We start from the raw sequence: 14,105 nt of genomic DNA on the forward strand, positions 1-14,105 counted from the left end.
GTATAGTTCTTTCCCTGCTTCCTGTGAGCAAGGAAGCCAGAGGGCCCTGAGATGCTGGTTCTGGCTCACATAGGACCCTCAGTCCAAGAAGAAGAGCAGACAAACTTTTGCCCCTCATTCTGGACAAATCGTAGCAGAATGCAAATGTATGGGGGATAAGAGAGGCAGTCCAGAGTCACTTCCAAATGATGACCCAAGGATTTATAGTGGAGTTATGTACCCACAGACTCCAGCCATGGAGAAGCAGTGCCCCAAATGCAGAGGAGGAGGGTCTGGAGGGGGATGGCCACAGAGGGGAGCATCTTCTTGGAGTCTCCACTTGGGAAAAGGATATTGGAGATTAATTTAGGGATTCCTTCAAGGGTCAAATAGTCTAGGAAGATAGTGAAGTCCAAGAAGACTCCAGATGCTAAGGTGTTCTGAGTCAGTGAGCTGGGAGATGCCCAGAAGCTAAATGGCTATCTGAGTGGTCAAGGAGCTCCAGTGACCAAGGAATGGCCCCTACCACCAAGAGTGATGGCTGCCTAAGATTCAGGATGGCCAGACCTTAAAGAACATGTTACTGTTATACAAATGAGCAAATGACAGTCACAGTACTGTCATTACAAAATTGTACACATATACACATACACTACTATAAAAGGCTTCAGGGGCTTCTCAAAGTGAGTTAAGACGCCCCTGCCCAGGACCTGGCAAAACTAGTCTTTTTTTTTTTTTTTTAAACTAGTCTTTCCATTAGCTCTTTTACTATCTTGACTTTTATGTTGGGAGGGATGTGTGTGTGTGTGTGTGTGTGTAGGGTTACACAGGCATTAAATGACCAAAATCCCCCACGCAACCTTTAAGACGGGAAAGGCTCAAGTTGCAGTTAGAGCAGCAGAACCAGCTTCAGGGTTTTCTCACAGGAGTGCCCCTGGCCTCAGATTGCCTGGCTTTTAAGGACTCATAAGCTTATCCCCAGAGAGTGCTCAGTGAGATACAACAGTTTCCCAGGTCCTACATTTACACACTGAAGCCAGAGGAAGTAGTCTGGCTCAGCAGACCTGGATCCCAAAGCTTCAGGCCTTAGGAGAGAGCCAGGACAATAATTTAGTCCCAAGCAAAGAGGGACAACCTAGGGGACCCAAAACAAGAAAGCCCAGAGTAGCAGATGCAGGGTTGGGGATCTCCCTGCCCAGGCCAGGAAATTTGCAGACACTTTTGTGAACAAGACCCCTTGGTTTCTGCAGTGGAAGGAACAGGCTCCTCCCAAAGTACCATAGGTAAAATGATGATAAGCTTTTTCACTGGCATTGTCCCAGGGGAAAAGGCAAGGACAGAAGTTCCTTGTTAAAGCTTAGTTTGTGCTAGCGTCTGTATTGAGCCTAGGCCCCGGTAAAGGCAGAGGTGTCTTCATGGCACTGTGAAGCTTAGGAGGGCACGGTTCTTGTAGCTTGATCTTGAAGAAGAATCTGGGGCTCAGGCATGGAAGAAAGTCAGCATCAGGAGAAAGTCCAGGCCCAGGCCCAGCCTGCAGGTGGGCATTCCTACAACTATGGGTCCCCTCCTTACCCAGATCCAAGGAGACTGACAAGTGCATCGGGCAGGCCATATGCAGCCCATGAGGATCAGAGTTGTCTCATCAGGGATAAGTAGTTCAGAGACAAGGACAAACATCCTCAGAAAACTGTAAGATTTAAGGATCAGCAACAGTGTTCATGCCTTCTAGGGAGCCTGCATCCCCAGCCAGGCCCTGCCAGCATGGGCCAGAGACACCAGCCAGTTACCTCTAGTCGCTTTTTCCACTGCCCCAGGCTCTGTCTGTGGGGATGATTCTCTTCTAGTTGCCAGAAAGTCCTCCTTTATCCCCTCGTAGGAGGAACATTTTTCTCAAAGGAAAATTCCAGTCCCCATAGAGAAGATATATTAGTTCTCATGCTAGCACATCCTTCAAAGAGGATAGTCTCTATTTCTCATAACCAAGGATATTTATTCTTTCTAAATAGATTTGTTTCTTCTAATAGTTGAGTGGTGTCTTCTGCTCTGCTGTGTTTGGGGTATAGGTTTTAGAAATCCCAGGAGCCTAGGCTTAGAGGAAGGAAGGGGTCTGCTTCACCTTATACTGTGGGACTTCCAGGATTTTCTCTGCAGTGACCAGGGCCCTGGAGGGAAGTTGAGTGGTACTTCACATCTGCCCCCATCCCAGGTTCATTGTTCCTGCTCAGATGGCTTATTTTTAAAATACTTTATTTTTTTTCATAATACTGTCATTACAAAAAAATACAAAAAAACTACTATAAAAACATTCAGGGGCTTGTCAAAGTGAGAAAACCTAAAGACCCCACCCCAGGACCTGGCTGAAGCCATCTTCCCCTAGCTTCTTCACTATTTGACCTTTCTACAACTGTGGGAGTGGGGTGGGGTAACAGACATCAAAGGGCTGGAAATTCTCCCACGCAGTCTCCATGAAGGGTAAGAAATAAGTAGCTTCACATATCACAAAAGTGGGATTTGGAAGTTTGGGGGTGGCTAGGCCCTGAGTTCAGAGGTGTGGGGAGAAACCTGTGACCCTGAATCTCTTGGTGGGGAATAGCTGCCACCTGACCCCAAAGCCCTTTCCCTTCCTGATGAAGGCTGGGAGATGGACCTTGCCCCCTACCTCTTAGCCTTAATACAGCAGGCCCTCTTCCCCTCCCCCCACCTTGCACACTCCTGAGAGCAGCAGGGAGGACAGAACTTTCAGCTCTGTGGGATCTGGGCAGGGAAGCTCTCAGGGAGGCTGCCAAGGGCCCTCCTGTTCACCTTCCTGCCTCAAATGAAAAGTGTCTCGTGCTCAGTGGCCCGGTTCATGGGTTACGGACCTTCCCTTCTTATCTTGACTCCGGAGAGGCACAGATAGCTCTAGGTGAGTGCTTTGTGTGAGTGAGTATGTGTGCATTAACCTTAGACACTGTGGACCTAGGGGTGGGGTGGGGGTGGGGAAGCAGTGCCCTTTCTATCTTTTTCATCCCCCAGTAGGAGGAAGCTGAAGAGAAGGGAGAGGAGAGGTATTAGCAAAGCTGAGAGGGGAAAGAAGACATGCTATTTACAGGCATGGACAGGGAATCTCTGTATCTTCAAGTAGCACTCAGGTCACTCTCCAGCCACTGGCGTGGTTACTGGATTCAAAACAAGTGACATGAAAATTGACCCCAGGCCTGGGCTAGCTCTCCCCACCTCCCACCCACTTCCCCAAGGCAGCCCAGCTCTGAAAAGGGTCAGGGACAGGAACATTTTCCTGAAACCCAGTGGCTTTTTTTTTTTTTTTTCCATTTTAGAAAAAGTTGCCCATGTCCGGCGGACACCAAGCTGGGTGCACACTGGGTGGGGTGAGTGTAGGGGGTATTGCTGTGGTAGACTCTGGGCTGGCTGGGGCAGAGCCTAAGAACAGGGTAGGTGCTGCTTAAGGATCTGTCGTGTCTGTGGTGTTAATCTGTCTGGGAAGCGAACTTTGAACTCGACAATGAGGTCTCCTCGCTGGGTGGGCACTTTGGGGAAGGGAAGGCCCTCTCCACGGAGTCTCTTCACGGTGCCTGGCTTGATGACATCATTGCAGGGTAATGGGATCACCCGGCCATCGATAGTGGGAATGTTCACAGTGCAGCCACACAGCGCCTGGGGAAAATGAGGCAGAGTGAGGAAAAGGTGGCACAGAGTGGGAAAGGAGGAAAAGATTGAAGCGAGGAAAGAATGTGCCCATTTTCCCTCCCCTCCCCAACACACACACAGCCTGACCCAAGCCCTACCTCCTTGAGGCTAATCAGGGCACTGTAGAGCACGTTGGTGCCATCTCGGCGGAAGTGTGCATGGGGCTTGTCTTTGAGCACAAAGACAATGTCAGCAGGGATGTTGTCAGGTGTGGCATCACCCTCTTTGGGAAAGGTGATCTTGGTGCCTTCCTTCCAGCCACGCTTGATGACAATGTGTAGGATCTTGTCCTCGGTGCGCACAGTTCGCCCATCAGGGTTGAGGCGCCGCCTTGTGATCTTCATGCGCTTGGTAGAGCCGTGGTAGATCTCTTCCAGGGACACCCGCAGCTCATGCACCACAGGTGGGTCTTGTACCTTGCGCCGAGGGTACAGTGGTTCTGGGGCTCGCCTTGGACCCCTACTCAGCCCATTGAAGCCAAAGCGGCCAAAGGCACCAAATGGATCCTCATCTTCATCCACATCCATGTCCTCTGGGTCAAAGCCACCAAATGGTCTAGTGGACCGGCTGCTGGCAAAGAAGATATCGAAGGGGTTGGAGCCACCAAAGAAGGAGGCAAAGGTGGCATGGGGATCCCCATGAAAGGTGTAGTGAAAGGAGCCACTGGAGCCACCTGATGAACCACCGCCGGTCTTCAGGCCTGGAGGGAGGAGAAGTTAGGCATAGTGTGGCTGGTACTAGCTCCACCCCAATCTCCGCCCCCTGCCCTCTAGCTCCTAGTTCATGGGCCTAGAGAAAGAAGCCCCCTTCAACTCGCATAAAGAGGACTGGCATAACAGAGTATGCCAGTATGCCAGAATCTGATAAGATTAATTTCTATTCTTAATTATATGTTTAATAATAAAGCACATCAGGAGGTTCAAAGAAGCTGAGTTACCTAACGGGTAGAAAAGCCAAGGCTAGAAGACTTGGAGGATAGGACTTCCAGTCATGTACTCTTCCATGTCCTCATGACCCAAAGATATCTCACAAAGCCTTCAGTGGCTGGCCTGGGATCACATTACAGTCATACCTGACTCCCAAATCTTTGTTTATTTCCTAAGACAAACAGAGTGAGAGGCAACTGGACCGGATTTAACTGTACAGGAAGCTATAAGTGACCTGTCCCAAATAATGTGGGGATACTGTCCAGGAGGAAGCCCACGCTCATTCTGCTTCTAGTGTTGTTCTTCTTCTTCCTGACTCCTACCCAAATGGGAAATCAGGAGGGCCCCAAAAAGCAGGAAAGCTCATTAGCTTGGAGATGAGGAGCTATTTCTTTTTCTTTCTTTCTGTTTAAAAAATATTTTATTTATATGAGAGAGCAAGAGAGAGATAGTGTGTCCATGAGCTGGGGGGGGGGTGGGAGGGGCAGAGGGAGAGGGGCAAGCAGCTTCCCTGCTGAATAGGGAGCCCTATGGTGGAGTGGGGGGGAACTGGACACAGGGCCTGGACACAAAGGGGCTGGATGAGGGGGCAGGATGGGGGGGCTTGATTCCAGGACCCCTGAGATCATGACCGGACCCAAAGTCAGATGCTTAACTAACTGACCCACCCAGGTGCCCCAAGGAGCTGTTTCTCTAGAAAAAGTTTTCAGATGTTTTGCTTCCACACTCAGAGCTCATGGTATTATACAACTCCAGGGGTGCTGTTCACACACTGGACAGACACAAAATACAAATGGGAATAATGGTTCTTGGACTTCTACAACACCAAGCCCCACATCCTATACCTGATGTCAGAGCAGCCAAAATGTGCAAATGTGCTGGCACGTTGTGGGTAGTGGTCCTAGCTGCTCTCTCACAGTCAGGTCCTGCCTACAGAGCTCAGATTGCTGGAGGCAGCCTTCATGGGGGGATGGTAGTGGTGGTGATCGGGTGGGGTGTGGGGAGGAGTGAGGGAGGGGGTTAACACTGAGAAAGGATCTACAATGTGTAGACTCAGGTGGGGCACAGGCTAGGGGAAGGACTCTTCTCTTTGAGGCTTTTTATCTCGAATTTCAATTGGCTGTGGAAGTTTAAGCCTAAAATGATTAGCCTCTTATTTCCTGGGACTGCAAGGACAGACTTAGGTTTCATTAGAGAGGCCAAGTGTCAGGCAGTTCAGAGATTTGTGGCAGCTGTCTCTTCATCCCTCCCCTGAGACTTGGGGTCTGTTCTTTGCTTATACGGAGGGTCTGATTATCAGGTAAGTTCAAGAAGCTTGCCAGAGCTCAGTGAGAGAGAGAGGTTGGACTGGTAACAGCAAGAGGGGAAACTTCTCTGTAGGGATCCCTGTTGCAGTGGCAGTGACCACTCCCTTTCCCAAGCTGGGAACAACTTGTCCCCAGCCAGGGTTGTGCAGAGAGTCTCTGTGCACACTTCTGCTGGCTGGCTCTTGGGGCCGGGGCAGGGCCAACAAATATAACCCACATTTTCAAGGCTGGTTCTCCTTCCCTGGGCCCTGGGTTTCTCCTTAAGGTTGTGCTGCATTCTTTGGAGACCTCCTGGGCTGTAGATTGACAGCAGAACCCAGTGTCTGGTCCTAGGGGCTGAGCTTTGCCCTTCACTCAGGCTTGGTCATGCAGGCGGGGTGAAGTTTCTGGATAGCTCTTCTGCTAATAAAGGTGAGGCCAAGTGGAGAAAAGAGTACAATTCCTAGGGGCGCCTGGGTGGCTCAGAGGGTTAAGCCTCTGCCTTCAGCTCAAGTCATGGTCCCAGGGTCCTGGGATCAAGCCCCGCATTGGGCTCTCTGCTCAGTAAGGAGCCTGCTTCTCCTTCTCTCAGCCTGCTACTCTGTGTATTTGTGATCTCTCTGTCAAATAAATAAATAAAATCTTTAAAAATTTTTTTTAAAAAAGAGTGTAATTTCTAGACAGGTCACACGGTGGCATGGTGTGTACACTGCTTCCCTCTTCCCCACCCCCCTCCACCCCAGAGAGAAAAATGTCTTAGCTGAGAGAACACTGGGGGATTCCAGCAGATGTCTGTGAATCTGGGAGCTGGCAAGTCTAGTAGGTGAGCGGGTTAAAACTGAAGAAACTGGTGGCATGGAGAATGAGGAGTGGGGTTGGGAGGACTGGGGTGCAGAGAGGCTAACATGGGACACAAAGCGAGGAGGAGAGGAAAAGAACACTTTGGAGCACACTCTGTAGCAAGTACAGTATGTATCATTAGCCCATCTAGTTTTGAAGCTGGAGTGGGGAGAGTGAGGAGGAGAATGTGGAAGAAAGGTAGATGCTCTTGGGCAGGAAGGACAGTTCCTCTTGGGAAGGAGAGTCTTCAGCTGTGGCAACGTCTCTTAATATAGCCTAACAGGTGCCTGTGGCTGGCGGGTGGCAGGCGGCCCTGAGGGGCAGGTCCAGAATTAGCAGCTACCTCATGCCTGTGGGATGTACTGGGAGGGGCCGCCCTCTCAGAGGCTTTATTTGGGCCTTTCCTGCCACCCTGTGCGAGGCCATCAGCTACTTCAGGGAGGGTGGCAAGATGCCAGCAGCAGTTCCCCTTCCATCCTTGGATCCCTGCCACTTCCTCCGGGAGGCAAAGCTCCCCCTCCATTATGCTGGCTTGAAGTGGGCAAGGAAGGGGAAGATCATCTCTCCATATCAGAGCTCCAGTGGTTAATTCCCAGGCTGCTTAAGGGCCAAACTTTGATGCTGATGAATGTAAATGCTCTGTCCTCAGACCGCCAAACCGCACACACTCCTTCTCCCTAACATTCCCTATCAGCCAATGAAGTGGCTGGGACTTCAGACTGGACTAATAAGGCTGGGAGGGCAAAATGGGAGGGGGAAGGCCTCTGCTCCTGACTCCAGAAGTCTCTAAGGCCTGAATTTGAGGAGGGAGAGGGTTAGAGAGAAGTGGGGAGAACTATGGTAAGCCAAGGCTGGGTAGTGGGTGGTCTCTTCTCTCCTCCAGGTGTCAGTGCTAAGTACCCTTGCCTCCCTCACCCCCTCCTTAGCTTCCAGTTGCCTATGAGAACTGGGTCACCCAGCACCCCAGCCAAGGACAGGGGTCCAGTATCAGACTGGAGCACTGTCCTCTTACCTTCCTCCCCATACTGGTCATACAGGCCCCGTTTCTTAGGGTCACTCAGCACATCATAGGCCTCTGCAATCTCCTTAAACTTCTCCTCAGCATTGGGTTCTTTGTTCTTGTCTGGGTGGTACTTCAATGCCATCTTCCGGTAGGCTTTCTTGATCTCATCCTCGTTGGCTCCCGATGGGATCCCAAGAATCTTGTAATAGTTCTTTCCCATCACAGCCACTGGACCGGCACTTGTCTCCTTGTTTCTGAAAGAAACCCAGGGGCAGTCCTTGAAGCCCCTCTTCCCTCCTGACCTAGCCCTGTTCCTGATGATCCTACAATCTCTAAGTGACTCACTGTGTGACTTTCAGCAGGTCATGCCTGTTCTGTAGGCCTCTGTCTCCCCATCAGTGAAATGAAAGGTTTGGTCTAGATGATCTCTTCCAGCTCTGACATTCTAGGATTCTGTGATTCTTTCGTCAGCTCCTGGATTTTCCCGGCAAGAAGCTGGGGGCTGTGGCCTACTAGGGGCTAGGCTAAGGCCCAGGTCCTTGGGCCAGACTGAGGACCCCTGAGAGGTCCTGCTGCATGAGGTGGCACCCTGGACTGACAGGCCCACACACAGAAGCTGGCAAAGATCAGTGTGCTGGGTGAGGTCACTGAGCGTTGTGGTCTTTTACGCCACTCCTCAGGCATGGTGCCCGGGCTAAGGGCAGCTGGGGCAGTGGCCCAGGACTAGGGACAGGCCCGGTCTTTAGCCAGCTGTCCTGGCCAGCCAGGCTGAGTCAGGGTGTGGGTGCCTGGAGTCCTCTCCACTAGTGAAGACCCCAGGCCTCCTGTCCCTGTTCCCCAGATAATGCTAAGCCTCACGTGTGACTCAGATCAGAGGATGACTCATAGCCTTTGGAAACTGGTGTTTCTAACTCCCTGATTAGCAGGGAGATGACACTGTCCTTCCTCCAACCAGGGCAACAGTTCCCTTTACTCATTTTCCAGTGTCTACACACAAAATGTTTGTGAAGACATGTCTTTGCCATCTAAGCACTAGTGTTAGTGAACAAAAGCATCCTGGGCATAGGGCCTTTCTTAACCTTAGTTGTCAGAACAGTTAGGCACTAATCACTATTTCCTTAATACCTTCCCTTCCCTACCAGTCCCTCCTTTTCACCTGCCCAGTGGTTCAGGATCTGGCCCAGGGCCAGGTTCACACTCCTCTGATAGTTCCTTCTAAGCTAGATGCAGGGGCATTTGTTTTGTGAGGCAGAAACATAGGGCCCTCATTCTTCACCCTAATCCCCTTTCATCACTGACTACGTAGTGGATAGGAGGGAAGGGGACTGTTCTGTAGCTGGGGAGATGGCCAGAAGACATTCTCTAGGCCTTCAGTGGCTTGGCCAACCCCTACCAAAGCCCAGAAAATCAGAGTCTTTCTAGCAATGTCCTGGGCTGGCAGCCATAGCTGAGGACTGGTTTTCTGCCTCTGACTGCTTCAGTAAGGTATACAGGGTTTCCTGGCAGGAGGGAGGGCTGTAATGGGTAAGGGGAGGCCTTAAGGCCCCAGGAAGGCAGGGACAATGGCCCTAGCTCCTGCTCCCACAGGGCCTGTTGCAGGTGGCTGAGTTGACTCATGGTTCTGGGAGTCACCTCACTCTGACGAAGAAAAGGCTCCATAAAGGCGGGTACTCCCCCTTATCCCCCTACCAGCATGTCACGCCTGGTGGGGGAAGCTGGGGTTGCAAGAGTGAGAGAAGAGCATCTGGGGGTGGGCAGCCATTTTCGGAAGCAGCGGTAAAAGCCGTCTGAAAGGGAACTGGGGGTGGTCTGCCATCTCTGCCTCAGCCCACACCTTCTCCCCATCACCCCAGGACTGGGAAGGAACCTTAGTACACCAAGAGGGTGCCCGCAGAGAGCCACAGCAGCTTCTAGGCAGAGGGCAAGTGGAACAGCTTGCCAGTGCTCCCACCCTCCTCTTGCTGTCCCTGTATTACCTCCTTATCAGGCCAGCTTCCTTCCTGGCACTCACCTGATAAGCATTCTAGACCTACAATTCTCTTGTCTCCACAGACACAGAGCAAGCTTTTTCAGGAATTGCCTTTTTCCTCCTCTTTTCCTCCCTCTCTCCCTCCCTCCCCATACCCACAAGCCACGTGTTGCAATGACAAAGGAACCCCATGGCATGGCACTGCCTTGGATGGAGAAGAATGAAGAGGATGTTCATGTAGAGGCAGGAGTGAAAAATGAGAAATAGCAAGAAGGCCTGTATAGGGAGGGGAATGGTTGAGACAGAAAATGAATTACTGGTGAAGGGGACAAGGGATGACAAATGGAAACGACGGAGGTGGAAAATGGGTTACCAATGGGTTGAGAGAGAGATGTAGAGAGTTGAAATACTGGAGAAGATGTCTGTGGAAAACGGATGGATGCCCAAAAGGCTTGGTATAGGAGATGAATGACAAGGGGTGCAGTTCATTCAGATGTAAGGGTGAGGTAGGAGGGGGGTTCTTACATGTAATGGGGATGGGATGAGGATGATATGGTTGGCAATGAAGGGGGATATGATGTGGAGAATTTGACGTGGTAGGGATATGAGTGCCCTTCTCCAGAGGGACTTACCGGAACTTTACAAACCCATTCAGCGTCCACGCTCGAAGTTTTAAGGGCTCCAGCTGAATTTTAAACATCAAGCTGGCTAAGAAGTCTTCTCCCCAGAAGTGTGGGAAGCTCCGGAAAGCTCCTCGGGCCTGTAGTGGGGGTGCTGCTGGGGATGGGCAGGAGAGCACTGTGCGCTTAAACATGCCCAGCCCAGCCCCTCACCTCTGATCGCTCCACAGGAGCCTGCTTGGAAAGCTGCAGCTCTGGAAGCCACCTCCTCAGGTTCTCAGAGGCACTTGCCCAGCAAGTCCTGTCCGGTGCAGCAGGAGCTAGACCTGATCCCCAGGTGTGGAGAGTGAAGGAATAGGGTCCAGCAGCCACCTGCTCTCAGGTGCAGCAATGTCTGTATGAATGGCTGTATGGCAGTGTGACAGTAAGGCTGGCAGTGGCAAGCGTGTGCTTGCTAGTGGCAGCCTGTGTACCTGTGGCAGGTGTGATTGTGAGTGCCTGAGAGGCAGTGAGTTCCTCTCGCCTCTCTCCAGGGAGGATCCGACCCCAATCCCCGAGAACCTACTCAATGAAGTCACTGACCCGGAGTCTCCTCCCTCTCAGATGGGCGGGGAGGGGCGGGGCAGAGCGGAGCTCGCCCCGGACAAAAGGCGCGGCGAGGAGAGGAGGGGAAGGGAGGGGAAGGGAGGGGAAGGGGCTCGGGCGGGGGAGGGTGGTCGGTGATGTCACCGGCGCTGACAGGCTGGGCTGGCTCAGAAACGCCTCCGCCGGCGGAACCCAATCCGACCCGGCCCGACCCTCCCCCCAGCTCAGACGCTGGCTACCCCCCGTTAAGAGGGTCGCAGACATCGAGCACTTGCAGACCCCAGTCCCCGCACCACCACGGCAGAAGAAACGATGGGCCTTCAGTGTCCCAGCGCCTCCCCCCGTTTCCCCCACCCCCTACACCAGGACCCCTGGCTCCGCGACGCCCCCGCTCCCGGGACCCCTGAGTCCTGGCTCGGTGCCCTCACCAGTGAGGAGCTGCGGGCGCCACCGCGGTCCGTCAGACAGCCGCTGCCCCCTCCCTTGGCTCCGGCTCCGCCGCCTCCACTCGGGACAGGAGTCGCCTGCCCGCCGGCCGCAGACAGCGGGCCGGGGAACCCGCCCCCACGGCTCCGCCTCCGCGCCGCCCATTGCGCGGCCTGGCCGTCACTCAACCCAGCCTCCGCTGTAATTGGACAGCCTTCAACGAGTGCCTTCGTGATAGCCGCCCATTCTCCGCCCCTGTCACCCGGCCACACGCGCACACATTCCGGGCAGTGATTGGTGTCCGTCTGATTGGTGCACTCTGGGATCAGTCAACCACACCTCTTCGCTAGCTCGTCGTGTCATTGGTGAAAGGAAAAGAGGGCGGCAACTCTAGGCGCCCTTTGATTTTATTGGTTGGTCTATCGGGCTCAGACCCGAGACTGGGGGCAACTATATTAGTCCAATCTCGGGTTTGAGAAGGTGGGACGTACTGGCCACCGCTCGAATCCCGGGAGAACCTTCTGGAACCTGTGTAACGTCAAAGGCAGCCTTAAAGGAAAACTGCCTACCAGTTGGCGGTGATTTCTGGGCATTCTTTCCTTTCTTGATTTAGGAGGGTAGGGGAGAGAACAGTGCGCTTTGCGAGGTGTAGTCTGGACCAGGGTCAAAAGGTCACCCCTTCTTACCTGTCTTCCATCCGGGCTGTGAACTGACCTCGACCAGACCTGATTCAGCTTTACCTTATCTTGACCCAGAATTGACCTGAGGTGACCTAACAAAACAGACCCCGATAGACATGCAGAATTTAAGCACCCTTCCGCTTTCTCCTTGGTAATTTACACTGGTAGTTGTTTCCAGGTTTAGCGCCTCCTCATTCCCTTTGTGAGTCCCCTATTCATCCTCTGTATAATCCTCTCATCCCAGCTCCCTTGTGAGCAGCCCCTCCTCAGCAGCCCCCACAATTCTCATTAACGTTCTCTCTGTAATCTTTCATCCTACTTCCCCTTTGAGTTCCCAAATGTTAGCCCACCCTTTCTTTCCCCTCTTCTTGGCTGGATATTATCTCCTGCCTCCCCCCGCCCCCCTCCGCATCTTCCGTTTCATCCTATTAATCCGTTATCTACTTGTATGATCTGTCCTATCCTAACTCTCCCCTTTAACCCTTCATCTCAGCTCTACATGATTTCTTTAGCGCACTCAGAATCTCCCATCTCAATCCCCCCCCCCCCCCCCCCCCCCTCCCGCCGTTAAATCTCAGCCCTAGTGTCCCCGGTGTTCAGAGCAGGCAGGGCTGCGGAGGCGGTAGCCAGCGGAAGCCGACGCTTGAGCAGACACGGTGCCTGGCGCCCACGTCACTGTCTCCCAGGACCATCTGTGCTACAGGGAGCGGGGGTGGGGAGGGGGTTATCCGGGGGTGAGGAAGGAGAAGGAGTTCTTGGGAGGTTTGAGGACAAAGGAAGGGCCAGGGCAGAAGCTCTTACCTCTCTCTCTTTGCCAGAGTGTCCAAGTGTTTCCCAGAAACAGTTTGGACACTCATGAGTTCATGCAATCTGGAGAGAGGTGGAAACTGAGGCTTGGAGAACATCAGTACCTGGCCACAGAGCAGAGCAGGAGAGAGATCTGGGGGGTTTCAAGGTGGGGTCTGCATATTCTCCATTATCTGCCTTCTTTCCAGTACTCACCATGGTGATCCCAGATGTAAAGGGGTGTGAGCTGTGACGTAAGGAAAGGAACTGGGGTAGAGGATAGAGAAAAGGTGGAATGAGGGAAATGAGAAGAAGGAGGATAGATGGGGTGAGGGGGATGGGAAGAGGAGGGGAGAAGAGATAGGGTGGAAGGTAAGGAGGGGCCCTGAGAAGGGAAGAAGTGGGAAACAAAGACTAGAAGGGAGGGGAAATGGGATGATGAAGGAATGGAATAGTAGTGTGACATGGAGATGGGCAAGGTAGGATGAGGGGGCTCAGGACCGATACTGGCTACTTCAGTCTGGGGGATCTCACTCTGCCCCCTCCAGACTCAATGGGGGCCCGGGCTGTGGGTGGCTCTACTTCTTCCTATTCCAGTTCTGTCTATTTTGCCTCCTCCAGCCTTGCTTGTGCCAACACGGAGGCAGAGTTTAGTCATTGGCCGTTACCTGGTCCCTGCTAATGCTATATTGTGGGCTTAGACCTTTGGGGGTGCAGGGCCTTGCCTTCAGGTGCTGGTAGCATGGATTCCATTGTCTGCTGGGTCTTTATTTTCACCCTGGGTCCTATTGTCCTGGGTATCAGGTGTGCATTAGGAACCAGGGTGCACAATGTGGTATAGGTGTAAGAATGTAGGCTCTGTTGACCTGTGAGATTGCTTGCCACATCTGTGCCTCATTTCTTTCTTTGTATCATGGGTATAGAAAAGAGCAGTACCTCATAGGGTTGTTGTGAGGGTTAATTAAGGTAACACATGCAATACATGTAGTTCTGAGCTTGGTATGTAGTTATTGCTCAGCAGAGTTAACCGTTACTCTGTATGTTCCAGGTATCTGGATGTGTGAGTGCATCTGTTTGATGTTCAAGTCTGATTGAGACTTATTTGTACTGTTGTATCTGTAGTGTGATTTGTAAGTGAAAGTGTGTCTGTGTATATCCGTGTAATATTTTTGTGAGGTAATATGCCTGATTGTGTATTATTTGTTGTATATGTGATTTTGTGTTAATATACATGTGTGATTAAATGACCATGTAGGTCTGTGTCCCTGTGATAAACCGTGTCATGCATATTGACACGTTGACTGCCAGTGCATGCATG

The 14,105-nt window shown here is 52.2% G+C and overlaps 1 protein-coding gene across 1 annotated transcript; it reads right to left on the reverse strand.

The window, feature by feature from the left end:
• Positions 1 to 2,047: 2,047 nt before the first annotated feature.
• DNAJB5 (DnaJ heat shock protein family (Hsp40) member B5) lies at positions 2,048 to 10,504 on the reverse strand. The gene is made up of 4 exons (XM_059411430.1): positions 10,323 to 10,504; positions 7,731 to 7,975; positions 3,765 to 4,366; positions 2,048 to 3,633 (listed from the first exon to the last, which is right to left on the reverse strand). Exons 1-4 carry the CDS (start codon positions 10,502 to 10,504, stop codon positions 3,400 to 3,402), a joined length of 1,263 nt encoding a protein of 420 aa, XP_059267413.1. The 3' UTR covers positions 2,048 to 3,399.
• Positions 10,505 to 14,105: the final 3,601 nt, after the last annotated feature.

The sequence above is a fragment of the Mustela nigripes genome, chromosome 9, assembly GCF_022355385.1.
Source record: "Mustela nigripes isolate SB6536 chromosome 9, MUSNIG.SB6536, whole genome shotgun sequence".
In the NCBI taxonomy this organism is placed as follows: Eukaryota; Metazoa; Chordata; class Mammalia; order Carnivora; family Mustelidae; genus Mustela; species Mustela nigripes.

Coding starts and splice junctions, on each gene's coding strand:
- DNAJB5 (XM_059411430.1), bottom strand. CDS start 10,504: ATGTTTAAGCGCACAGTGCTCTCCTGCCCATCCCCAGCAGCACCCCCA. Junction 7,976..10,322: donor AATGGGTTTGTAAAGTTCCG/GTAAGTCCCTCT, acceptor GGTTTCTTTCAG/AAACAAGGAGACAAGTGCCG. Junction 4,367..7,730: donor TGACCAGTATGGGGAGGAAG/GTAAGAGGACAG, acceptor TCCTCCCTCCAG/GCCTGAAGACCGGCGGTGGT.